This window comes from Vulpes lagopus, chromosome 4 (assembly GCF_018345385.1).
Source record: "Vulpes lagopus strain Blue_001 chromosome 4, ASM1834538v1, whole genome shotgun sequence".
Classification (NCBI taxonomy): Eukaryota; Metazoa; Chordata; class Mammalia; order Carnivora; family Canidae; genus Vulpes; species Vulpes lagopus.
Genome location: NC_054827.1, coordinates 11,585,564 through 11,612,748, shown reverse-complemented (window position 1 = coordinate 11,612,748; position 27,185 = coordinate 11,585,564). Strand labels below are relative to the sequence as shown.

The 27,185-nt window shown below is 39.1% G+C and overlaps 1 protein-coding gene across 3 annotated transcripts in view; it reads right to left on the bottom strand.

Annotated features, from left to right (window-relative positions):
- TENM3 (teneurin transmembrane protein 3) overlaps nt 1–27,185 on the bottom strand; it is a 609,811-nt gene that overhangs the window by 427,816 nt on the left and 154,810 nt on the right. For all 3 annotated transcript variants that reach the window (XM_041753664.1, XM_041753665.1, XM_041753666.1), the window contains exons 2-3: nt 22,909–23,216; nt 2,091–2,369 (exon numbers count right to left, since the gene is read on the bottom strand). In XM_041753664.1, coding sequence (XP_041609598.1) covers nt 2,091–2,369; nt 22,909–23,140 — 511 coding nt within the window. In that variant the 5' untranslated portion in view covers nt 23,141–23,216. The remainder of the gene's footprint in view (nt 1–2,090; nt 2,370–22,908; nt 23,217–27,185) is intronic.

Genomic DNA, 27,185 nt, shown 5'->3' with positions numbered 1-27,185 from the left:
ACTATAAGTTAACAATTCGGTAAGTTTTAGATTTTCCTAAAAGAAAAAATAAATGGTGTGTTTGGGCATTCACTGTGAGATAGCTTTAACAGATACACAATTTAAAAAATCATTAAATTAATTTATGTTTTACCACTACAGATGCAATCACAGGACACATTTGTTATTACAGAGGAGAAAGAGATGCTATAGAGGGTGTGGCTAGAAAGAATATGCTGACCTGATTGAGAAAATATATAATGGATATGAGTGTGGATCTGATGCAGATAATCAGAACTGGATGCATTATCTTGCTGCGTTCTACTCTTTTCTATAACTACCATAAATGTTATCATGTATTTTAGGGAAATAAAATACCGAGTGCTACATTTGAATATAACCATCATACCTGAAGATTTGGATAGTCAGGAAACAAAGTTGATACCAAATTTTATGCATTTAAGGCTAGAACCTTCTGAATTCACAATGAAAACTGATATAGGGATCCCTGGGTGGCGCAGCGGTTTGGCGCCAGCCTTTGGCCCAGGGCGCAATCCTGGAGACCCGGGATCGAATCCCACGTCGGGCTCCCGGTGCATGGAGCCTGCTTCTCCCTCTGCCTATGTCTCTGCCTCTCTCTCTCTCTCTCTCTCTGTGACTATCATAAATAAATAAAAATTAAAAAAAAAAAAAAGAAAACTGATATAAATACAGGTTTTACTGAGGTGAATGGATTAGCTCAGGAAAATGCTGCCAGTCTGATTCAAGGACTCATTTTGTCAGAAAGAATTTGTTTCCTGTTTGGGGTTGGAATAAACCCAGTCTCCACCCAGAACTGACACTACCAAAATGAATACATCGAGTGCATATTAGCCACTGATCTTGATTGGTTTAATGCACTAACATTCTACATAAGGAAAGACACTGTTTTGGTTGGTTTAAATCAGACTTTTTTTTTTTTTCCCAGGAGTAAGAAGGAAATGGGTAATAATAGCAGGAAGCGATAGGTACCACTTCATACTGTGACTTAGCTAAAATTGAAAGCTGAATAGATCTGCTTTCGTATTGTAAAGCAAAGCTGACAAAGTTGGTCAATAAATAATACAAATGAAATACTGTTGGTAAAACAACCATCTTTCTTTTCAAATGTCATGCAATTCTTCTATTTTAATTTTCTCCTTGCTTCTTGATGCATCACATACACATAGCATCAATAACTAGATTGAAGTAGCAAGTGCAATGTTACTATTAAATGTGAAGGAGAAATGTCCCTTTGTTGTCTGGTATGTTGGCACTGATGCTCCAATTCTTCTTTGAAGCAATACTGACTAAAAATTAAGTTTCCTTTTAAATCTATTATTGCATATAAATGAACTATTTTTATGGTCCTGCATTAGCTATAAGAAAAGAGTCCCAATAATTTATAAAGATCCCTTTCTTACAATATGTAATGCTGCTGTTTGGATATCCTAAAATCCAATTTTTTGTGTGTAGACTTAATTGCATAATAATGCAGTCCCCAAAGCACATCGAAAACCATACTCTCCCTGTTTACCAAAATTTCATTTGCTCTCATCAACTAGTAAGTTTAAAGCACGATCAAATTTGTTCTTCAATCACTTGAGCCCTGTTCATAAACTATTCTGGGTGCTCACTCATCCATTCTAAGATTCTGCAACTTCTTTGAGATATCTTCAAGAGGAATCTACAAAGACATCTTTGATTACAAGCTGGCTCTAGGGTAAACCTTATCACCACTTGCTTGGCTACTCCACAGAGGATAACAGGTGACACGGTCCAAGATAAGTCGAAGCTGATCTTTTTTTTTCCTGTACATAATTAAACTGTTTTTCAAAACTATAGCTAACACATCATAGACTGCTTGCAGAATTTAACAATCTGATGTCGAATATTGATTTTTTTTCCAGGAAAAAAATGAATTATTCAAGGACATTTCTTGAATTCCTTTGCATTCAAATGAAAACAAAGGAAGCCGAAAGAAAGAGAAGGAAGAGTGGGAAGAAAGAAGAAAGGAAGAGAAGCATGCCCCCACAGTCAACTAAAACAGAAGCACTGAAGGCCAACATTATAGAGCAAAAAATGGCACTTACCGTTCTCACTGTCCGACTTGTTTTCATGCTCCGTATCTGTCAGCGTGAGGGCCGAGTTGGACCGACTTGAAAGGCAGGAGCTGCGGCCTGATTTGACCCCCCTGCCCCAAAGTCTCATGGCGTGCTCTGGGGACATCACTGCTTCATTTTCAGTATCAGCATCGGACCCTGCACTGATAGAATAACCTCTGTGGGGGAGCCCCATTTCCGCACAAAATGCCAGTCCTCTTCGAGTTGCTGGTTCACAAACTCCTAACTGCCTTAGGGTAAAATTCTGTCCTAATTAGGGGGAAAAAGAGATAACAACTAGTGAGTATATGTTTCAGTTTTCTTGAGTTTTGTTTTCAAAGAAATCTCCCTAAAAAAAAAAAAAAAAAGAAAAGAAAGCAAAAACAGAAACAAAAACACACAAGCATTCCAGTTTCCCAGGTAGCAGCACCAGATGTTTACACGGGCACTGCATGGCATAGGGTCGAGTGGGTGCCAGAGGGGAGGGTGGGTGGGGCTCCCCCACTGACTTCCCACACGCCCCGCTTAGAGCCCCTCTGTCAACCACTTGAGCCCATAAGCACCTCCAGAGAGAGGTTGGGCAAGCCGAGGAGCACAGGCCTTGACAACTCAACCCAGAGAAAGGACTCGTCATCAGGGATGGGATTTTGTTTGGCGACTTGGGAAGCAATGGAAACTCTCAGAGTTCTTTCCCATGTCTTGGCTCTAGTCCTGAATGATGGGATTTTTCCCACCCAGATGTCACTTCTTTGGAAGACAAGAGAAAGTTACACGGTATGTAGGGGTTTGGTCAGTTTTTATTACATCTGCCCACCTCAAGTTAGCAACCAGTGTAAACATATGTCGTGTGTGTGTGTGTGTGTGTGTGTGTGTGTGCGCGCGCGCATACGTTCACTATGTCTTGGAGTGTAACGTCTGGAAAATTTGTAGATCTCTGACTTTCTAGACATTCTGCTTTAATAAACACCTGGAAACATCTATATTGATCAGAGTAAACCAATTTTTGCAAATAAAGCTCACTCTGAAAATAAAGCGGGAGTAATATGTATTTAAAAATTAATGATAATCAAGTTCCCTGAAAATCAAGTTCCCTGGAAAATAAATGCCTGTGAACCCTGCAGGCCTTTACTAATAAATTGAGCATAATAAAACTCATGGCATGGCAATAACTTCAAGCAAAAATGTTTAAATTAGGTGACACTTTAAAATGACTGCTCGTATTAATGACTTTGCCAATCATGTGCCTATTCTTGAAATTTCACATGTTTTATGATACTATAGATGAGAAGAGAGAGAAATATGTTTGCTTGTAGGATGCAGATATATTGGCTCTTCCATTTCTTGTCGCTTGTTGGCATGATAGAGTCTGAGATTTAGGTACTGACCAGAATCAAAATACATGTAAAGAATAACCGTACACAAAGACTGATTTAAATGCTGCCACATAATATCAACCTTTTAAGAATATGAAGCATTTATATCACTCACAGTTTTCATTTTCCTACTTCTATCTCTTCAATCTACAAACATTTTAAACGTAATTGGCTGGTGTGAGAAATAACATACGTTATATTCTTAAAAAAGAGGGTGCCATAAATTATTTGTGATAAAATAATAACATGTGGAATCTTCTAGGAAATGAGTCAAACATAATGCACAGTATAGTATATACTTGGTTGTCAAGATATCAGTAGCCTCCAGGTCTCAGCACATTTTAACTGGTGTGGTTAATTGCTTTATTGCTGTGGTCATATCAGAAGTTGGAATCAGCTTTATCTTGGTCAGACTTCCAAATGGGTTCTGACAATGACACTCATAAATAATGAAAATCTGTTGCTACAATTAGCTACAAATCAAACTCCTTATCAGAGAGATTTGAATAAGTATCTGAACCAAAAAAAAAAAAATGTCAGAAAAAAAAAAAAGAAGGAAAGGAAAAAAAGAGCCCATGGAACAGTGAAAAAGTGGGCAAGTTGGATGAATCAAGGCACAGTATTGTCCATAGTTTTTAAATAATTAGTGTAGTTTGTACTTTACAAGAGTAAACGCCAAAAAGGTCACTGTCACGGACGGTTAATGGGGCAGTCGTAGAAGAACCGACTCACTGTTATTTCTACATCACATTTCAAACAGGGAGACAGAAGAACAGAGTCTAAAATGATTACATGTTACTGTTACACGTGTTGATTTTTCAAAATAAGAATAAAACATAATTTTTAAAAAAGATTTTATTTATTTATTCATGAGAGACACAGAGAGAGGCAGAGACACAGGCAGAGGGGGAAGCAGGTTCCGATGTGGGACTCGATCCCAGGACCCCAGGATCACGACCTGAGCTGAAAGCAGACGCTCAACCACGGAGCCACTCAGGTGCCCCCACAAAATAATTTTTAAAGGGTGAAAATGGATGATAAGACTGCATCTTCCCTCTGCTTAGGAGGTGCCCATTGGAGGATAGAGATGAGAGAGAGGTTAAAAGCAGTTAAAAACTCCTTTCTAATCTCTGAAATGCAACTGAAAACATTTTCCACATTATTGACTTTTCACACTGTTAACATCTTGATGCAAAAATCTATGAGGTGGAGGAAAGCAGAAAGCTATCTTAGGTATTTGTTATCCAGGTATGTAAACACAGCTCGCTTTGCAAATAAATATCCAAGACACCGTCCCTATGAACGAGATAACGAGATGTGGATCCTGGGCTCCTTCAACATCTGACCCTCTGAAATCAATGCCTCACAATAATTCAAAACTCTCACAGGCTCTTTCTGAAATGCAAGCTGGAAAGCAAGCAGGAGCAGAAGAACCCCTGTCGGACTGCCTTCCTGAATTAAAAGGTCTGCTTTCCTTTCCTCTAGGAAAGGATGCTAATCCTGACCCTATGCTGACCTATGCTGAAGCCACTTGCTCTGTTCAAGTCACTCTACTCTTCTATTTTTATTATCTCTCAGGGCTCTTGTGACTTGAAGAGATGCTTTATGTAAATGTGACTAGCATACAGTAAGGCTAAGCGGGAATGGCTTAAAAAATAAACACCTGGACGCATGTTAATGAACGGTCATAGAGAAATGTATAATTTGGTGGTAAATTTCCAAATAATTTTAGAGCAGTCACACCACCCCCAAGGCTGACTTTTCCTTCTCCTTTATTTATAAATCTCTCTAGCCCAGACCTGCCTCAGAGCTTCGGGCTCCATTGTTATCAATTCCCCTCTTTGGTTAAGGATTCTTGCTTGTGGGATCCCTTGTTTTCACGCAAACACCCCTGGGGAGACCTAGTGATCAAACGGGAGTAAATTGGTTCTAGCGGGGTTATTTCCCACAATCTAGCAGTGTTAGCAAGATGGGCCATGCTTATGGAAAACATATGCCGTTTTGACCAATGGAGGAAAGATGGAGAGATGGAAGGTTTCTGACTCAGGAAAGAGAGACAGCTGGCAGAGGTGTCATGGGGATGGGAGGCTCTGGCTGGGTGATGTGTTTCTGGAGGGCTGGAGGGCAATGGAGAAGAGCGCAAAGAGAAAGGCAGAGAAGATGCTTCCGGAAGCAGCTAAAAACTTGACCATCTTGCTTTGGCTTCAAGGGACATAAAAGACATAAGGATACACTTATTCTTATTTTCCAGGGTTTCTTCAGATTGTGTTATTTGCAATGGTTCTAACAACATGACCGTAATGTCCTTCTTCACATTTTAGAGTATTTACATTAATTCTATTTGGCTGAAACTAGTGAAATAAGTATTTACCTCCTGCACATTGAATTTTGGTAACCTTGACCAGCAGGGCCTACACAGAGTTTCCCATTACAATTTGAAGCAGTACCAAAACAATAAATTGCAGCAAGAATAAAGTATACCTGAGAATGAGATTTGTTGTGATTAAAAGGCAAGGTTAGCTTGGATTGGATTAGGCATTTGTGTTTTATGACACTCATAAATTCGAAAATCTATTTTTAAAAACTGAATAAATACCATGTAGGCAGGTTGTATTTTTTTTTTTTTTAAAGTTCACATTTTGAAAGAGTGACTGAAGGTCTGTGATGAAGCAGGACCAGGTAAGAACCACTGTTGCAGGTGAAGTCAGCACACGGCAAAAGCTACCCCTTCAGTAAAAGCAAGGCCCTGGAGAAAGAGCTTAGCTACTTGGCCTTCTTCTCACATAGCATCTATAACCTAGTCAGAGAAGGAAGCGATTTTTCCAAGCTGCATTGCCAAGTGATGTTCAGCAGTAAGCAAGACATCTACTATCTCTGTGTGAGTTGAAAAGAAACAGGCTGTACAATTGGGTGGTCCAGTTCTGAACTCACGGTATTCTCTTTCCCTCCAGAATCTAGATCTCTCTAACGCCTAGGTTTTGCTTTCTCTCTCTCTCTCTCCCTTGTTTTAAAAAACAATAAAAAAAAAAAAACAATAATAAAACCCCACAAAAAATAGCTTTATTGGGACATAACTCATAAACCATATATTGGATCCACTTAAAATGTGCAATTCAATGCTTTTTAGTATCTGTCTGGTGTTAAGGATCACCACAATCAATGTTAGAACATGTTTATCACCCCCTCAAAGAAGCCTTGATACCAATTATCAGCCACTTCCCATTGTTCCCCTTATCTGTTCCTCCTCACCCTAGCCCTAGGCAACCACCCATCCATTCTCTCTCACTCCAGATTTGTCTATTCTGAACATTTCAAATAAAAGAAACCCTACAATATGGACTTTTGTGACGGGCTTCTTTCACTTAGCATAATGCTTTCAAGGCTCATTCCCATCACAGTATATGTCAAGACGTCATTGTTATGGTCAAATAGTATTCCATCGTATGGAATATCTATAGCAGGGAACCACTCGGCATGTCTGACTCCATGTCGCTTCTATTTCTCTTGCTGCTGTTGTCCTAAAGGTTAAAAACTTCTGCTCAGCATGGCATGCAGCTAAGATTTACAAACATTGCTTTTTACCCCAAATCTACCCCTGAGGAGATAAAGAAGTAGCCAGAGTGGTCATCGTCCCAAGTCCTCAAGATCAAGAAATGATCATAACTCAGGGGGCAGTCGAATATGAACCCGATAGGGTTAATGAGGTTAAAACTAGCAGAGAGTTTAAAACTGGTTCTTCAGAGAGCTGTTTCCCCTAATCAGTGATGGTGTCTTTCAGACCCCACTAACAAACTCACTGGCTGTCTCTGCAGAAGCCTGGACTCAAAGTCAACTCATATGGTTCCAGCCTAGAAATGAGCAAGGCCATACATTCCTCACCCAGGGATAACGGGCCCAAGATCCCATCCGGCACATCCCGGCTCTCAGAGCATGCCCATTGACCCTTCTCCCTGTCCTAAGATAACCTCTGGAGATGAGGGGCTGATTCCGCCTCATTCTGAGGTAAAGTCTCTGTCCCCAAAATGAACAAGGGACATATATGACATTTATGTTTGCTCAATGTGCACGCTCCGTCTTTCTTCACAGATAATCTTTAGTTCCCCCGCTGTCCTTTTTCATCAATATATATTATGTAATCTCAACTCCAATGATTATAAAAAACTTCTTCTGTCCCCCTTTGAGGAAGCAGATTTCGGCTTGCCCTCCCGTCTCATCTGATGCCTCCTGAATAGACCGGTTCCTTGCTGCATGTCCAACGTCTCAGTGATTGGCTTTGCTGCGTACCTGGCAGGTGGACTTGGGTTCAGTGATGTATCCATACATCAGTTAATGACATTTGAGGTGTTTCTACTTTTTGGTTATTATGAAATGCTGCTATGAACATTCACGTACAAATTTCTGTCGATAAACGTCTTTGTTTTTCTTGCATCTAGACCTGTGAGAGGCATTGCCAGGTCATATGGCAGCTCTACGGGTAACCTTTGGATGACCTGCCGGAGTGTTTTCCACAACAGCTGCACCATTTTACATTCCCACCAGCAACGTGTGAGGGTTCCCATCGCTGCACAGCCTCACCAGACTTGTTATTATCTGTAGATTCTCATACCACACTGCAGGCCAGTTCCTCGTGCTGCAAGTTTGCAACAGGGAATTGGAATGTAGGTCAGCGGTATTGAAATTTGGGAGGACAAACTAAGAATTGTTGTTCCTTTAAAACAAAGTCGATTCTGCGGGCCTGCTATGTGAATTCATTATAATTTTATGCCATTATTTTTTTTTCTTTGCTTTCTGTTATGCTGATTTATTCTTTGAAAAGGTTTTTCTGTTGAAATGAAAACTGCTCTTTAGCTCAGAAAGTCTATCTTTGAGACGACAATCACCTGATCTTAAACATGCATGTACAAATGATGATTACTGTGGCACTGTTGCAAAAATTAAAATAACTGGAATGCTTACCAGAAAGGGAATAGCTGAATACATTATGTAGCCCCTGCGATGGAACATTATGTGGCTAGCATAAACAGTGAGTTTGGACCTGTATCTTTGGATCTGGAGGGAAGCCATTATATATATTTTAAGCAAAAAAACCCCACAAGTTGCAGAATGGTGTGTACAGTCTGATCCCATTTTTGGAAACTAAGAGAGAGAACCAACAGATTATGTGAGTGCTTATGGTTCTAAGTGTGAATAAAGGTGAGGAGAAGACGAGAAAACTGTCGTGATGATCATTTAGAAGGAACTGTAAGTGAAGGAAATTAGTGACTTTCTATCTTATACTTTTGAATTTTTGCTTTGCATGATAATTTTCTTAATTTAAAAAAACATAATAGAAGCTGGGCTTTAAAAATCCTTCCTTGGAATCCTTGGGTGGCTCAGCGGTTTGGCGTCTGCCTTCGGCCCAGGGCATGATCCTGGAGACCCGGGATCGAGTCCCACGTCGGGCTCCCTGAATGGAGCCTGCTTCTCCCTCTGCCTGTGTCTCTGCCTCTCTCTGTCTCTCATGAATGAATATATAAAATCTTAAAAAAAAAAAAAAATCCCCCCTCTTTGATTGCAAAGGAGTGAAGTTATGTAAGACATGTTGGAGCAATATTTGTCTCTGGTTTCATTTCTGCCCTTTCTTTCAACATACAAGGAGAATCCTCCTCCATTTCTCCTATAGTAACAATGCCCAAGATGGAGTTTGGGAAGTGGAGAGAAGAATCAATATACACTTAATACACAGAAATAAAATAACCTGTTAATTGTCTTTAAATGTTTTCCTTGGTTGCTGTGAGTTTGGATGGGTTCTCCCTTCCCAGACACAGAGTGACCTTCCTCCCAGGGTTGAGTAAAACCCCAAACTGCAAATTGGGCAAATATTTCTTACTCGATGCTTGCGGAATTAATGTCCCCACCCTCTTATCCAGAGTTCCCACTTTTGCTGAGTTTGCAAAATGATAAGAAGATCGCACAACAATAGAAATGTATGTAACTTTTCCCCCTTTGAGACCTACTGCATATTTTATGGGACAATCCAAACGCTATCAACTTCTTAAGCTAAATTTGTCACCGTTTGAACAGAATACCCATCCTCGAACATGCAGGAGAAATGCCAGCGATGGTATAAATCTTCACTTATAAGGCCCTACATACAACTACATTTTAACAATTAACTTGAAATCCCACTAAATACCTAACTGCCCCATCCCACGTTACGCTGTGTGTAAAATGCAAATACCTTTAACTGCTTGCTCACCTTATCTGTCAATAGGATATTAAGATCATAACCACAGACTGATAATCTCAAGTTCTCAGAAGATAGAGAATATGACATGACCACTGGATGCTATAATCATAATCTGGTTTATTATTCAAAACAGGAGTCTTATGGAGGCCATTGCAGGTTGTCCCGACCCCATTCGTCCTGGACTCCACTGAGAAGGGCACCTGTCTGTCCCAATGAACAGGAACCAGAGGCAGCACGGTGAACTTAGTGAGAAGTGTGGGAAGGGAACACCCCAAGTAGGTGTGCAGGTGGAGAAAGCTAGGTTAGAATGAATGACCCAGAGAACACACATTTTCTTCAGGAGAAGATCTGTGATGCTCCAGGGAAGAATCGAAGGCTTGGTGGCTCAAATCAGAAATGTCTGCTGACTTCCAAGGAAAGAGCATCCTGGTAAGCATGAATCAGGAAGGATTTACATCCCCAACCACAAAACGGTGCCACTTTGCCATCAGCAACCATTGGTAATTAGAGGAGTAACTTGACAACAGGTTTTTCTCAAGGGCGTTCTGAAATGAACTTGCTTCTTATTTGCAAGCAGTGATTATTTCTTTAGAACAATCCAAGGCCCAGCGATGATAACATGGCTACAACATATCTGCTGGTGTCTGAGTCAAACTGCGGTGGGTATTGGTATAAATATGCACACACGGCCGAGCATGAAGCAGCAGGTGTTTAATAATTGTGACTGAAGCCGCACCGTGGTGATTCACAACGTGGAACCCAAACTGGCAATGGGGTGAGGACCGGATACAAATTTAGCAGGAAGCTGGGGGGTAAGACATCAGACCAATAAAGGCCGAGGCAGGGGGAAAGGATTACCCCCACTGTGTCCGGAGGAGGCCTGTAAGCTACATCTATCTACTCACACCTTCTGGTAGGTAATCTACAAAGCAGGTTGGCCGCCAAGCCTGAAAGAAGCCCTCTGCCTCCCTAACTGGCCGAAATTAGTTAACAATCAGTTAGGCAGGGGAGCTAAGAGAGGGAGCTCAGAGGAAAACATGAACGTGAAGTGATGATAAACTGGAGCTATTTAACTTGTGTCTTTAAGTACAGAAAATGTAAGGTTGAGTAAACATGACCATCTAAATCCTTTAATCCCACCGCTGACATTTATAGTGACTGAGAAGGATTAATCATTTTGATCTCTAAATGAATCATTTTAAGTAGTTAATATTTAAAAGTAATAAACTTCGGAGTTGCGGTAATTAGTCTGGTGGATCTGATTAATGCTTCGGGTTTTTGTCTTTCTTTATAAAATCCTAGTCTCACAAAGAAAAAGTTTTCTCGGCACCAGTAAGTATTTCAGAAGTATTTCAGAAAAAGGGTTTCAGATTCCTTTCATTTTTGTATGATGACAGAGGTGAGGGGGAACACTGGGGAAATGAAAAGTTTGGGGTATAACTGGAAATTCATAGCAGCATTAAGTGCTGAATGGTAAGACCATATGGTCATATTTCTTTTGAAGTCTAGGATCAGTTCCCATTATTCACTATAATGGCATCCAAGACTAAACTAAATCTCAGTCTTTAAAATTAAAAGCATTTTGCTCTTGGCTCTCACATCTTCCTCCTTCACAATTTCCAGCATGCTGGAATGTTTAATATATTTTCATAATGCAAAAAACACAAATAAATAAAACAAAAATAAGAGGAGTAAGAACAAAACCCAATGTATTCCATTCCACTTCTGAAGCAGGATAAAATGGTACAGAAAGACACATAATAGGGATCGTAAAGGCACTGTTAATACTATTTTTACATCTGTCCAATTCTGTCGGTGACATTCTAAAATGATACGTACAATCTTCATGTTCTACATCGAAGGAATGTGAATCTAATTCTTTTGACCTCATTGGAATATACAGCGTAGAGAAAGATTCTGAAATTATTTCTCATTTTAGTAATATTCTAGCAACAAAACTGTCACCTCCCCCCATCCCCCAACCCGGTAAAAATGGACCTTCCTCTATTTGGATATTGATTTAAAAAATATTAAAGGCACAGTCTCACCTCTTTGCCACCAACTCTTCATTCCCTCCCTCAGCACAATCCTGGATATGTTGTGGATGCTATTTTCCTAATGGGCCAAATGTCTTTATCCAGCAAAACATTATAGTGCAATGCCAGCAGAAGTTGTTTTTTTTAAGAGGATTGTGGTTATGGTTCAGTTGAGACAATGTGCCTCTGCCCAGCACCAAATGAAATCTCACCCTCGCTGAAGCTGGATGAAAGGAGGAATATAAACCCTAAACTTTCCATATTCAGCTACATGTGCAGCCTGCCTGCTTGCTTGCTTGCTTTCACACTCTCTCTCTAATTCTATGAATAGATTTTTGTTGTATTTACCACCTTTATAAACATTTTTGAGTAAAATTTTGAGTAAAGCAATTCATAAATTGCTCCTTTTTTTTTTTAAGTTCTTCCTAAGCCCAAACTTCACAATCGTATAGAAAGTCCTCACTTTAAGAAAGTGAGTATTGTGTTCAGAAGTTGATAGGGATCGCATAGTTGACCTCTGAACAACACAGGGTTGAACTGCTTGGGGTCCACTTATATGCGGATTTTTTCTGGTATGGTGTAGTGCTAAAAATGTATTTTCTCTTCTTTATGATTTTCTTAGAGATATTTTCTCTTCTCTAGCTTACTTTATTAAGAATACAGAATATAATACATATAACATGCAAACATACAAGTATATGTTAACCGACTACATTCCCAGTAAGGCTTCTGGTCAACCATAGTCTATCAGTAGTTAAGTTCTGGAGGAGCCAAAAGTTAATACGAAGATTCTCAATTGTGTGGGGTGTCAATGTCCCCAACACCCACATTGTTCAAGAGTCAAGTGGGTATATTTTTCCGTGAAAACAATACACAGGAAACCATGACGGAACACGTAAGTCTATTAAGTTATCTGTACCTGAGAAACTGTAACCGCCTAATACAGCATGATATCAAGCTAAGGAGGCTGTCTCCTTGAAAAAAAAATGTGTTCAGAATTCCAACAGGGAAAACCTCTCACCACCATTGCTCCTTCCATTAATTTTCTGCTTTTCAAGGTGGGAGGAATTCCCCAAGCAAACCACTGGTGGTCACGTGGTACACCAACGCTCAGTGACAGAAGCCAGTATGTGAGCTGTGTCCTGGGGATGCAGGAGCTAGGATTAGCTACTGCCCCTCTCAGACTAACAGGAAAACAGATCACCTTTCCATGTGTTTACTGACCACTTGAGTTTGCTCTTCGGCGAAATGTTTATTCATGGCATTTCCCACTGGATTGCTTGTCTTTCTGTTTTCAATTTGTAAAAGTTACTCTTAGTATATTATATATACACAGAGCCCTTATATCTGTCATATGAACTGTAATCATCAATCCCAATATAATCATGTTGTTTATGGTGTTTTTAACTTACATATAGAAGGTTTTAAATTTTTAAAAAATTAATCATTTAAGCTTTTTTTCCACCTGGGTTTTCTGTTTCCATTAGAATGGTCTCCTTTATTCCCAGGGTGTACATGTAGTCTCTGGGGCGGGCTGTGTGGATTCACAACCACATTTTCCTTGCGTTCCTCTGTTATAAAAGCTGGAAAGCACAAATAGTAAATGTTCCTTCTTCTCATGCAGCTAAGCGTAGCCAAGTATAACAGTTCTGAAAAAAGAGATGTAGGAAGATGTCTCTGGGGAGTAAAAAGAAACAGTCCAGAGCAGAGAAGGCCTTCTCACCTTTGCTTTTATTCTGTTTCAGCCAGAAATATGAAAATGCAGCACACATCTGGGGATCCATGGGACAGAGGCCATATGCTAAGGATGGCAGAGCAAACGAGGAAGAAACTTGGGCATTGAGGGCATCTTCAGACGCTGAACAGTCTACCTCTGGACTTCTTGTTTTGTAAGGAAATCACTGGTAGACGCTGAAGCCATTGTTTAGGGAGCTTCCCACTCCTCATGGATCAAGTCATTCCCACTTTATTCTGTCTTTCAAATTAGCTTCTAGAATTCTTTTTTGCTTTACTTTTTACATTTGCCTTTAATCCATCTTAACTTATTTTTGAATATGCTGAGAGATTTGGGTCCAATTTCATATTCTTCCAGATGGATAACCAGTTGTGCCAGAACCATTTATCAAATTCCACTGAATAGAAAACCATTTTCTGTTTTATGCTAAATTTCCCTATATACTACAATCTATTTCTGAAATTTTTAGTCTATTGCACTGATTGACTTGTCTTTATTTATGCCAATATCATAGAGATGTGATTACATTGGCTTCATGGTGTTTTTAAAAAGATGTGCGTTAAGGCCATTTTATCCTCATTATTTGCCTTTTAAATATATTTTTTGGCTACTTTCAGATTTATTCCTCCATGTGAACTTTAAGACCCCCTGTTCTCCAATTAAAAATAAATCCTGACTTCCACACATTTATTTTGGGAGAAGTGATATTCTTATGATATCAGTCTTCCTATCTAAAAACATTGACTGTCTTCCCATTTATTCAGATCCTGTTTTATGTCTTCCAATAACATTTTATAGATCCCTTCATATTAGGTCCCATACGACTTTTATAAAATTTATTCCAAAGAGTTTTATAGTGTTTGTTGCTATTAGAATAGGACATTTTTTTCTGACTTCTAAATCTAGCCAATTATTACTTAATAATTACTTAAAAATAGTATTTAACATACATCAGGCATTATCCTAAGCAGTTTACATATATTAACTCATTTCATTCTTAACACTATTGATGGAAAACTAAAGGAAATTCTACAATAAAAGAGATCTGAAGCACAGAGAAATTAAGTAATTGGCCCAAGCAAGTTGCTTGGCCAAGATAAGGCACTTGCCACTCAGCTAATGAACAGCAGATCTGGGACTCAAACACAGATCACCTGGATTCCGAATCTATACTTGTAACAAAGCTACATTACCTACAATGCCTATATATTTATCTTGTATTCATCCAAGGTCCACTTTATTTCAAAAAAATTTTTTAACTTCTAGAGACACATAGTTTTTGTATGTATACAATTGATGTATAATTAATATAAAAGCTAATTTTAACTTTTTCCAACATATAAATCAATTACTTAATGTTCTTTTCTTACTTCAATTGCTAAAACATGAAAAACAATTTTGAATACAATTTTGAATATTGTTGGACAGTAGATGAGCCTTTCTTGTGTTCATGATTTTAGTTCAAATGGTCCTAGGATCTCACCAATTAGAATACTGTTTAATTTTTTTAATTGATCATCTTATATATGACTAAGATATTTAAATGTGTTTTATTCTTGTTTTTTACTTAGTGAGTTTTAGTTTAATAAGGAATGGTTTCTAAATTTTATCCCAAACCTTTTCATCATTTATTGATAAGATCATGTTTTCCTACTTTGATTTATTAACCTAATTATGTTAATAGACTTCCTAACATTGAAAAATCCTCACATTATACCAAGGATTAGGGACTCACTCAGTTATTAATTTGGCCTAGCCTATTATCCTTTTTATACATTGCTAGGTTCTTACATGCAAATAGTTATTTAGACTACTTTTTACACATATATTGAGAAGTAATTTTGATCCAGACAGCCTCTTTTGTATTTTACTCAAGCTAGTATTAAGGTTATTGAGGTTATGCCAGCTTCATAATATGAATTTGAGTACTTTCCATCTTTTGCGTGTGTATGTGTGGTGTAAAATAGCTTTTTGAACCTTGGATTGAGCTACACTTTGAAGGTTTTGTAAAATTCACCTAGGAACGTAAAATTCACCAAAAGGAGCTCTTTCCTTGGTAATGGTACCCTTTTGGCCTCTTTTCTAATCTCTTCTGAGATAACTGGTCTGGACAAATTTTCTCCATGTTTTGAAATAATTTGGTGTCAATCATATTTTGCTAAGAAGAAATAAATTCCTCTATATTCAAATTATTATGTGGAGAAGTCCCTTTTAGTTGTTACATGGTCTTCAGGATCTCTATTTTTATTCTCATTATTTTTTAATTGGGATCATTAAGGGCTTTCTATTTCCTTGGTCTTTTTAAAGAATAAGCTTTTGTTTGTTTTTAATTTCAGTTTTATCTTGATCATCTCCCTCCTCCATTTCCTTTGGTTTATTTTTCTGCTATTTTATCCATTTCTAAGGATGTATAGCAAATTCCTCTTTGTTGGTCTTTACTTTTTAAGTATACTCCACAATATATTTTTCCTATGATTATGGTTTTCTCTCCCTCTCCTAAATTTTGAAAGCAGAACGTTCTTTCCCTTGCTTTCTATTGCTTCTTCTGATAATATAGCGTTGTCATAATTCACGGAAGGAAAAAGTTTTGTTTGTGTTTCTTTGAGTTGCTTATTTCAAATTTTACTGAATTACATGCTCAAACAATTTAGACTTATAAAGCCCCTACTTTTCTGATTTTTTTAATGTTTCTTTTTGTAGCTAAATGCATAATGCGTTTCTGCAACTCTTCTGTAAAATTATGAAAATTTGTATCCTTTCGATCTGCTGGTTATAAATTACTGAATATATATCTTAGCTGAAAGTTTTTATTAATATTATACAATTGCTTTCTTATTTTTGTCTTTTAGATCTGATGTTGAAGGAGTTAAACCAAAATATCCCCTAATAAATTTATTTCAACTTTTTTTCTAACAATTTTTGTTTTATAAACTTAGCTACTACATTGTTTAATGGATTAAACAATGAATGAAGGGTATTCATACTTTTGTCTTTTATCATTTACTCTGGTCCTCTTTATCTCATTCAATATTTTTAATAGTATTCCTATTATTAATCCTACCATTCTTGTTTTTCTTTTGTTTTTGTTGGTATTTACCTGACACTTCTTTATCCATCTTTCTGTTTTCAACCATTCTTTTACCATTTTTAAGTCCATTTATTATAAATGCCAATAACTTTTATAAACCAATGGGATAATTCTGTTTGTCAAAATGCTGCGCATTTACATTTCATGTAATATGTAATATAGTAGATTTGCCTTCTTTCATCTTGTTTTATGGTTATTCATGATTTTACTTGTTTCCTCTTTTTCCTTGGAGCAGTTTTTGCTAAACTGATCAGATTGCTATGCATTCCCTTTCTCCCCTTGCTAATGAGGTAGGTCTATTGTGCTTTTCTGGGCTCCTCTAATAATTACCTCCCTTTCCTGACATTCATATTCAAATACATGTTTTTCTGTATTACATGAATGCAAGGTAGCAATTATTTCCCTCCATTAGAACTCTATTCCATGACTGTTCCCTCTCTTCCTCCATAGATGAGATTTGGAAACACTTCTACTTTCTTCATCACTTTCTTCCAACTAGTGGATATTGCTGAGGGAAGTGATCAGTTTTGGTTCCAGCCTTTTTTTTTTAAGGTCTCTCTTGTAGGGATTCTCATACAATTCCAGTTGCTCTGCCATCATCATTTGAGAATTACCCACAGACGTACATCACTGTTTCCTCTTCTCTTCAGGGGCAGTGATTCTGATTCAGTTGTATCGCCTTCTCGAATACTTCCTTAGATGAAATACGTCGCTGATATGGTCTCTGCACATCCCTAACTATCTTGCACTTACTCTGAGAGATGAATGATGTCTTCCTGCACAGAGAATCCCGGGGACAAGTTGTAGTTCTTTTCTCTTAGTAGACGGCATTGGCATTGTATTGTCCTCAACTTTCATTGTTGTAGATGAGAAATTCATTAATCTTTTTGTTTCTTTTGTAAGCAGCAAGAAAAGTAACTTGTTTTTTCTCTATAGAATCTTATAAAATATCCTTCTCTCTAAATTTACAAAATGCCTCTAGGATGTGCTTAGGTGTGTGTGTATGTGTGTGTATGTGTGTGTATGTGTGTGTGTGTTCTTTTTTATTTTACCTGGAACTCTTGTTTCTTGAGTTCTTTCTTCTACTTGGTCTTCAAAACTATTAATTCGGATTTCATCAATGAACACATACTCTTCTTCAACTAATCCATCATATTTTTTCATTTGTAAATGATGGCTTTCTCCCTCCTCCTCCCACCCCCCCTCCACCAGCATTTGGTGGTTATTGTTGGTTTTCTTGTTACTGCCTTTTTCTGTACTTAGATTTCTCTAAGTGCTGTTGTACTTTTTAATTTAGGTTCAAGTTTTCCTCTTCTATCTCCATTGCTCATTTTCATTAGCAGCTTCCTGATTTGTTCATCTTGCATCCTATCCCACTTCCTGCATTTTGGGTGCTATCAAGTGGCTTTCCTGGGTGCCTTAGCAGTAAGTCCTGTTAGACTCTGGAGACATATCTTCCTCCTCCCTGTTTCCTTGGCTGGTAGTCTCACGATGTTAGACTGGAGAAAATCCATCTGTGTAAGGTTCCCCCAGCTCCAGGGGCCAAGGCAGCCAGCTGCTCCTGTAAGGTAACCTTCACTCCTGGAAGGACCATGGAGAGGGAGTTCAGCCTCTCACAGAAAGTCACAGCTTTCTTTCTGATCTTCACCCCAGAGCTGTACCCCATTCTGAGCTCTCATCTGACCCAAATGGAAAAACTGTCTGCATCAGGTTTGTCCTTCAGTGCCCTGTAGAATTCTAGAGCTCAGGACACCTGGGTGGCTCAGTGGTTGAGCATCTGCCTCTGGCTCAGGGCATGATCCCAGAGTCCCAGGATTGAGTCCCACATCAGGCTCCCGGCATGGGGCCTGCTCCTCCCTCTGCCTGTGTCTCTGCCTCTCTCTCTCTGTGCCTCTCATGAATAAATAAATAAAATCTTAAAAAAAAAAAGAATTCCAGATCTCATCTGCACCCTGGATCACTGCTCAGCTCAGAGGACGTGAGGTGTTGGTTGATGAGGCATCATTCAAGCCACCGTCATGCTGGAATCCTGGACACATGTTTACAGGAAAACTTGGACTCCTTCTCTAATGTTCTTTTGATTCACAAAAGAGGGTTATCCTTGGTAAGAGAGAATATTTGTATAAAAGATGGAAGCAGGATGCAGTCCACTAAGGAGGGACAGCAGTGAAAAATCAGGGCCTGTGGGATCTACTACTACACTTGAACCGGTCTTAGACCAGCAATGGTATGAGGGGAGAAGCAGAAGCCAAGTCTGTGAGAGCCGGGATGGTGGGGCGCTACTGACAATGACAAGCAGGAAGAGAAGGCAAATCCCAGAGCAGCAGTAAGGAAAGAAGAGAGTTTCTGGGACCGGAAGCAAGCTGTCAGGAAGACCGGCGGTGAGCCACACTTAGAAATCAACGAGTACCTATCTTTGTCAACCTGCCTTCCTTCTTCCCTTTACTACTCTGCGAATTTATTTATTTATTTATTTATTTATTTATTTATTTATTTATTTTAATTTTTATTTATTTATGATAGTCACAGAGAGAGAGAGAGAGAGAGGCAGAGACACAGGCAGAGGGAGAAGCAGGCTCCATGCACCGAGAGCCCGACATGGGATTCGATCCCGGGTCTCCAGGATCGCGCCCTGGGCCAAAGGCAGGCGCCAAACCGCTGCACCACCCAGGGATCCCACTCTGCGAATTTATATTCTATTTTGATTTTAGGGATGTAAAAACGGAGACATAATGCTACCTGTTGTTCACATTTAAAAACAGATAACCTTTCTCCTCACTGCCATTCTAGAAATGAAGAGTGAGTGGTGGCCTTTCCATTTAAAAATTCTGCAATTCATGACCCAACACCAATTACTGAATGACTGGTAAACATTTGGGTTAACTCTCTCTCAGGGGTGTTCTTTTCAGGCTCAGGGTTCTGTGGAACAAAGCGTGCTTATTTCCAGACATCACCTTGCTTCAAAAATCACCCTCATGGCCAACATTCCTTGTTGGAGTTGATAAGCATTTTCGTTTGGTTAAGGACACTACAAGTAGTGTGCATAGTGCAGAGGAAAAAAGATCTCTTATTTTATCACTTCTCTAAAACCGTGGGATGATCTTCTGCAGCTGTTTCATGAGAAATGTGTCTCAGACCTGACAGGATAAATTCTCTTCAAAGATGAATCAAAGAAAATAGTATCCAAGAATGCAAAACAAGCCATTGTTACCCTAACCCCATCACACCTACGGAGAACTCCACAGCTGCTAAAAGAACTATTTCCATCACCTAATAAACCACATGGAGAGACTTAAAAAGAGACAGAGAGAGAGACCTTTGTGAGATCCAGTCAAGTTATACATTATTGTGAATACAAAATCATCTCCAGCTTTACAGTCCCTAAATATAACATGTAATTAACCAGAGTCACCTGCCAGTTGGTAAAGTCACAAAAAATGATTAAAATTAACTTTGATAACAGGCCACAAAATTGGTCAAGAAACATAAAAACATCATATTTCTAGATTTGAATTCTCCATGTAATTGCATTAAGAGGGGTCTCCACTTATGCCTTTCTCTGGCTGAAGTGGCTTTTCCTGTGTCATTCTAAGAATAAGTGGCTGGAGGATTGACAAGTTGTTTTAAAACTCCACGGACAAGCTAAATTAGCATGATTCTTTGGAATTGTTTCAAAGATCTTTGGCTACTAGTAATATTTTTCATTTTTCATTTTTATTATGTGTATGATGTCAGGAGCTGTGGCAGGAAGCACATTTTGTCAATTAAATAATTAATCCCACAGCCTAATAGTCAGTGAGGAAAAATTGACATTTGTCAGGTTCAAAGAAAATGAAAGCCTGGGAGGATTTTTCATTATGCTTGCCTGAGAAAAACATAATCCGATAGTAGACTTTCCTTAGTCATTTCTCTACTACATTTACTGCTCCTGCTACACACATGCCCTGTATCAAACCACAGGAGAGACAAGGTATCTGCAACACCTCCCTCTCGCTCATCCTCTTTCCACCTGTATATCAAATAATCATATCAGTTTTATTTCCTGAAGAGGTCTCCCCATGTCCCTCTATCCCCCAAAATGGCCAAAACTGACACCCATAAAACAAGGAGCAAGGCTTACACGGAATTGCCTGTGTTCCGCTGTGGCCACTGCACAGAGGCTGGAAGCTGGGCACTCGGGGTGGGACCGGCCCCGGATTCAAGTCCCAGCTCAGCTGTCACTGGGTGTGGGGTGTAAGGCCTCTCCAGCTGGAGGGGGGTGGTGCTCCTGGGCCCCACGTCACACCGTGACCGGGAGGGTTAACTGATCGTGCCCACACGGCCTGGGGCCCACTGAGGAGTGGTGCACATTGGCTATAAAGAGCAGTGCATTCCAGTTATGTTTCTAATATGGCCTGATTTATGAACGTGTCAGGTGAGCTGCAGCCCCGGCCCACACTGCATTCCTGCTCTTCCTCCCTCTCCTGCCCTCGAACCTTCTCTCCCTGTTCCATTCAGCTGCTCCTGACAAGGGGCCTCCATCTGCTGCCTCGCTCACTCTTTCCTCCGCTCCCTTTCCTTCTCCCCTCGTTGGCTGGCGAGAAGCTGAGTAATAGGGCTGTTTGGTCCCCTAAGAACTTCGGTTCCAGGGTTTCCACAGATGGTACCACCATGTCATCAGCAACAGCCTGCGCTGGATTAGCGCTGCCTAGGAGGTGAAAACTTCAGCTCGCTATTTTTAACCTGTTTAAGCATCCTTTGTGCTGCCAAAACCAAATGCTTGCTTGGGGTGGAGAGGAGCCTCCTCCACGCATCACGCCACATGTGCGAATTTTTTTCTTTTTTTTTTTTTTTTTCGAATTTTTTTCTTTTAATGGTATTCCACAATGTTTTTTTTTTTTCCCCAATAAGGCACTAAACAGTTGTTTTTGTTACAAAAAGCAAGACTTCACACTGGGCTCAGATTGCATGCATTTCACAGTACCTACGATTTTCTTAAACTGGTGAAAAATGTACCCTGATAATCTATGTCAGCTGTGTAGACAATATGAAACTAAAAAAAAAAAAAAATCCCTCAGGTTTGGAATTATAAGACATTGTACAAGGACTTCGAGTCCCTTGACTTACCCAGAGAATGATCTCAAAGATATGTTTTATATCTTTCCTTAAAAACTGGATTAAAAGTGTTAAACTACTTTGCTCCCTTTCAGAAACTATGATACCTGTAATATTAGCAAGACATGCTTTAGGGTGAAAAAAAAATCTCTCCTTAGCCAATCAAATGAGTCTTCTTCGAGGGAAACGGGTTTGGGTGAGTGAAGGCTATTTCAGTCTAGTTAGGATGGCTCTTTCCACAATGCAGAGAAGAAAAGAACCACGGAAAATTTCCAAACTTTTGATTTATTGCTTTATTACTTTTTCTTAAATTTGTTTCTGTGCAATACCAAACTGTTAGCCACACTGTTTGCAAGGTGATTGGAAAAGAATGAATATATTCTTTAGATTTGAAGTTTAATTGATTTTTTCCCCTCATTTCCTGATTAAATTCGCTAAGGGATGCTAAATTCTATGTAAATTGACAGAGCAATACAAATGTAAGAGGATTTTATTTTTATTAGGAGCGATCTTGCCCACATCTCAGAAATGTCTTAGAAGAAAAAAAATATAACTATGGATGCCAGATTTAAAATAAGCCGTTGTCTGAAAGCGTGGAAATTGCTAGGTTTAGACTTGTGAAGTAGAGTTCGAGAAGTCGTTATTCCATGGGTAGGATATGCAGGCAGCAAACAGAGCATAAAAATGTCCAACAAATATATGCGAATGACCAAACCGTAATGGATTATATTATGAGAAGCTAGGATGTTTTAAGGTACAACCTTAATGTTCTAAATTGCCTGCCAGAGAGAAGATTGAACCCTCCCCTAGTAGACTCTTCTACGCACAGACACACCCGCTGATGGGGTGCATTGGCCATGAGATAATTCAGAATAGGGATTCTTACTTTCTAATGGGGGTAACAGGGCTTTTCTCACCACTGTTCCTTTCCCCCGGCATCAGTTCTAACTGTAGAAACAGTGTCTGTGATCACCTTCATGAGAGGGTGAGGGAGCCCAAGAGATCTGGGTTTCAAGCATATGCACAGTGGCCGCGTGCAGACGCACAAACCTCACGTATAAAATGTGCACAGTGATTCTCTACATGTGTCGGTACCCCTAGGTGGGCTCAGGGTGCCTGAATCAGAGGACAGGCATCAAACTTGGAAAATAGTACAAATAATACCTTGACGGTGGGGGGGGGGGGTGCAAAAAAGCGACACGTACAAGTTGGCACCATCTGAGTGTGCCTTGCTTTATGAGGACGTTGACCTACCTTGTCTGGTGTATTCGTCTGTTTCTCTATGAACCAAATCCTTTACTCTGTTTCCGTAAAGCAGCCGCGAGGAATCATGATCAAAAGCTTTCAAGGTTTCACTGGAACTGTAGGACTTCTGTGTAGGTACCCTACACTCCTCATTGTCTGCTGAGGAATTGGTGTACCGCCGCTCTTTCTCTCGTCTGCTCTTGGTCAGCGAGCAGTAGGGCCGACGCTCTTTCACATCCATTCTTCATTCCTTCTGGGTGCACATCAGTCCTTGCTCAGCCCAAATGACACTCAGGGTTCCACACTCATTGGCCTCTCTGCAAAGATAAAAGGTTTGCCCCACGTCAGCATAACACTCACCTAGAAACCAACACCCTTATGTCCTTCTCAATCTGGAAGACGGTGGAAGGTAACACTGTCACCCACTCAGAAAACTTGCTTCCAACAAAAAAAAAGAAAATTTGTGAAATTGCTGTAAAATACCCTGTAATACCAGCAAGTGAGGCATACCTTCTGTTACTGAGAGTTATGGACGCTTGTTTCAGCTACTGTAACTGATTTTTCACATTAAAAAAAAAAAATTAAGCCCAAGATCAAATTTCACTATGGAAGCCAGCGAAAAGTTGGCCTCAATATGTTTGTTAAATTTCCCACAATGGGACAATTTTTCCCTCACAGCATTTTCTCCATTCACAAATAAATTCCCTCTCTTTTTCTTACAAAGATGTATGCTATTTTATTTCTTTTGATTTTTCTTTAGGAGCAGGAGCAAATTGGGAACTTATTGGAAGTGAAACTTTGTCAAATACATTGGACATTTTATTAATTTTTGCAAACACTTTTTCTTCGGCGGGTATAATTTTCATGTTTCTAGGACCTAAACATCTTCAACTATGGAAGAAGCTGATCTTTCTCTTCTAGTCCTCTCCTAAGAATGCATTTTCCTCTTTAGAAAATGAATTTAATCTGTGCAATCCCGGGGTGCCTGAGTGGCTCCATTGGTTGAGCACCTGCCTTTGGCTCAGATCATGATCCCAAGGTCCTGGGATAGGGCTCCCTGCTCAGTGGGGAATCTGTTTCCTCCCTCTCCCTCTGCCCCTCCCCCCACTCGTGCATACACATTCTCTCTCAAATAAATAAAATCTTAAAAAAAAACCCTTCACTATCTGATTTTAAGGCAATTCAAGTGGCTAATTTGATGGGGTAGTTTTTTCCAACTGCCAGTAGCAAGACTAAGTTAGGAGGAGCAAGGCAAATTATGTTTTTTTTTTTTTGCTTAGCAACAGTCTTTTTCCTGATTTTGCTGAACAGACAGGGGTAAGAGTGACTGAGCCTAAGGAGGGATGGCTGTCCAGGGCTAATCAGCATTTTATCTTTTAATTTTTTTAAAAGTTAACTTATTTAAGTAATCTCTGCACCCAACGTGGAGCTTGAACTCAGGACCCCGAGATCAAGAGTCGCTTGCTCCTCTGACTGAGCCAGCCAGGCGCCCCTGAAGTGCATTTTTAATAATCCTTCTTTTCTTTATTCTTTCTCATTTGATCTTTTCTCTTAACTCTGAAGATCTCCAAAGGCCTCCAGTGTTTGCTCTCACTCCACTCCTTCTCCCCTAAATTCACTTTTTACTGGAGTGATTCCATAATCAACTTGAAACTAATGATTTCTGGTGGTCCCAGGTCTTCTCTTTGGTTCCACATCCTTAGGGCTGCGATTTCTCTTTAGATATTTTCTCCCATGGAGAATCCTTCTCCCAAGGACTCTCTCCCTTTCTCTTGATCCTCGCCTATACACATCACACTTCTCTTTAACATACTTTCAACATGGTGTCTGGGTGTTGACTCTGACTCTCCCACGTCGGCTCAGTTTACATCTACGAAGTCAACAAGTCTCTAGTCTGTCTGAGCAACATTACAACTCCTCTACCTTTCACTTTCTGCTAATTGTCTTCCATCCCACTATCAGGAGAGTGGTGAAATTCTGCGCTGGAATGATCACAGAGTTCCAGAGCCTGTGCTTGGAAAATCTGGACCGCTCATCTTGCTACCTCTTTATCCAAACTATTTCTTCTCCTATCCCTACTGGCTGTGAAGGGTTACCTCATATGGGCTTCCACACTTCTGTGCTATTGTCCTGAGCTGAGCTGTTACAAGTAGTTGCTAATATTGCCTTGGCTGCTGAAACATATCTTGACTTCTGTACCTTTTTGTGATTTTTCCATGAATCTGATTAAATTAAAAAACAATAGTTTTCACTGACCCCTTCTGGTTCATTGCTCTATTGTTCTCTTTACAAGTTCTTCCAAAAGCTCCTAATAGAAATTGGATTTCTCTTATTGTAGCTTTCCTTTAAGACAATAAATAATTTTAAGATACCATAACAGGGAATATTTTTATACAACATGGTTAAAACAACACATCAATTCACTCTTTTTATTTCAGAGAAAAAAAAATAAAAGCTACTTAAGGTCAATATTTATTGAATGACTATCAAGTATTAAGCTCTCTTTCATGTGCTGAGGACATCCCATGAAATAAAACGATGTCCCTGCCCTCATAGAGCATACCTTTAGTGAGGGGGAATCAGGTACATTTTTTCTAATGAATATATTTGTGAATACATATGTGAATACATATGTCTGAGTTCAAGAAAAATCTTGTTTCCAAACTGATGATGATCTTGATCTCTTTGGAGGAAATGCCATATCAACTCTGATAACTAAATGATCATCAACAAGCTTTGAATTGACTGGATAAATATCATAATTCAAGTATTTTTAGTAATAGAACTTTGGGATTTGAAATTATTATTCAGTTTTAAAGTTCCAGCTTTTGCCTTGAGTTGACAACCATTTTAAAATAAGTGCTGCTATATATACACATTTGTATGCATTTTTATACTTTAAAAATGGATTGATTGAAACAAGAGGAAATTGGTTTTTTTCCTCCACTACATTTTTGCTTCAGTTAGTTAGACCAGGCACTAGTAAACTCTAGTACACCAGCCAAATGTGACCCATTACCTATTTTGGTAAATAAAGTTTTATTGGAACACAGCACATGCATGTATTTATGTACCGTCTTTGTGTTCATGCTACAAAGACAGCTGAATGGTTGCAACAGAGACTGTAGTGAACTGAATTGTGTCTCCCAAAAAAGATATACTGAAGGCTTCATCCCTAGTATCTGTGAATGTGACCTTATCTAGAAATATGGTCTTTGTAGTTGTAATCAAGTTAAGATGAGGTTATACTGGATTCCAGCGGGTCCTAAATCTAGTGACTGGTGTCTCTGTAAGAGACAAGATGAGGAGATTTGGATACAGAGATATATAAACACATAGGAGAGTAGACCACATGAGGACAGAGGCAGAGGATGAGTTATGTAGCTCTAAGTGAAGGAACACCAAGTGCCGTAAGCAAATGGCAGAAGCTAGGAGAGAGGTATGGAGCAGATTCTGCCCAAGAACATCAGCGAAAGTATGGTACTGCCAATACCTTAATTTCATGCTTTTTGCCTCTAGAACTGAAAATATAAAATTCCGTTGTTTTAAGCCACCAATTTTGTGGTAGTTTGTTACTGCAGCCCTAGGAAACCAATGCAGAGATCTGATGGCCTGCAAAGTTTAAACCATTTACTCTCTGGTCCCTTACAGAAAAAAAATTACCAGTGTCGAATTAGACTATTCATATGTCTATTCTGTCTTTAATTGTCCCTTAGAATCTTACAATGCAAAATGTATTCTCTATTATATAGCCCGCATGATACAATTTCACGATCTTACAAATTAGATAATCAATAAGTTCTTTAACGTGGTAACACAACTATGGATCATCAATAGTAAAGATGCATCCTTACGGTGATGTTATCAATGTTTATAAATCAATATTAATTAAATGTTGATAAATGAGTAATAAAAAGATAATTGTAGGTATTCTTGAGCTTTAGAATATCTCTAGAACCAAATACATGACTTTTCTTTATTTTTGAAGCAATTCTGAAGTGCCATGAATGATAAATCAAGAAATAGTATTCATATATACCATCAAAGACAAAAGCATTTTGATCTTAGAGATTCCAAATATAAAAAGTCTTTTGCATCTGTCTCTCCATTTTTGTACATAGTTCAAACTCTTCAAGGAGTTAATCTACACTGTAATGTTTGCAATCACTGATATGCTTCTGATGGAAGTCAATGAGTTCAATATGACTTCAAAAGGCAGTTTTCTGCATTATCTTCTGCACTTATAGCTAAAGATTTGAAGGTTAAAAAATGCAGTTGCTTAAGTA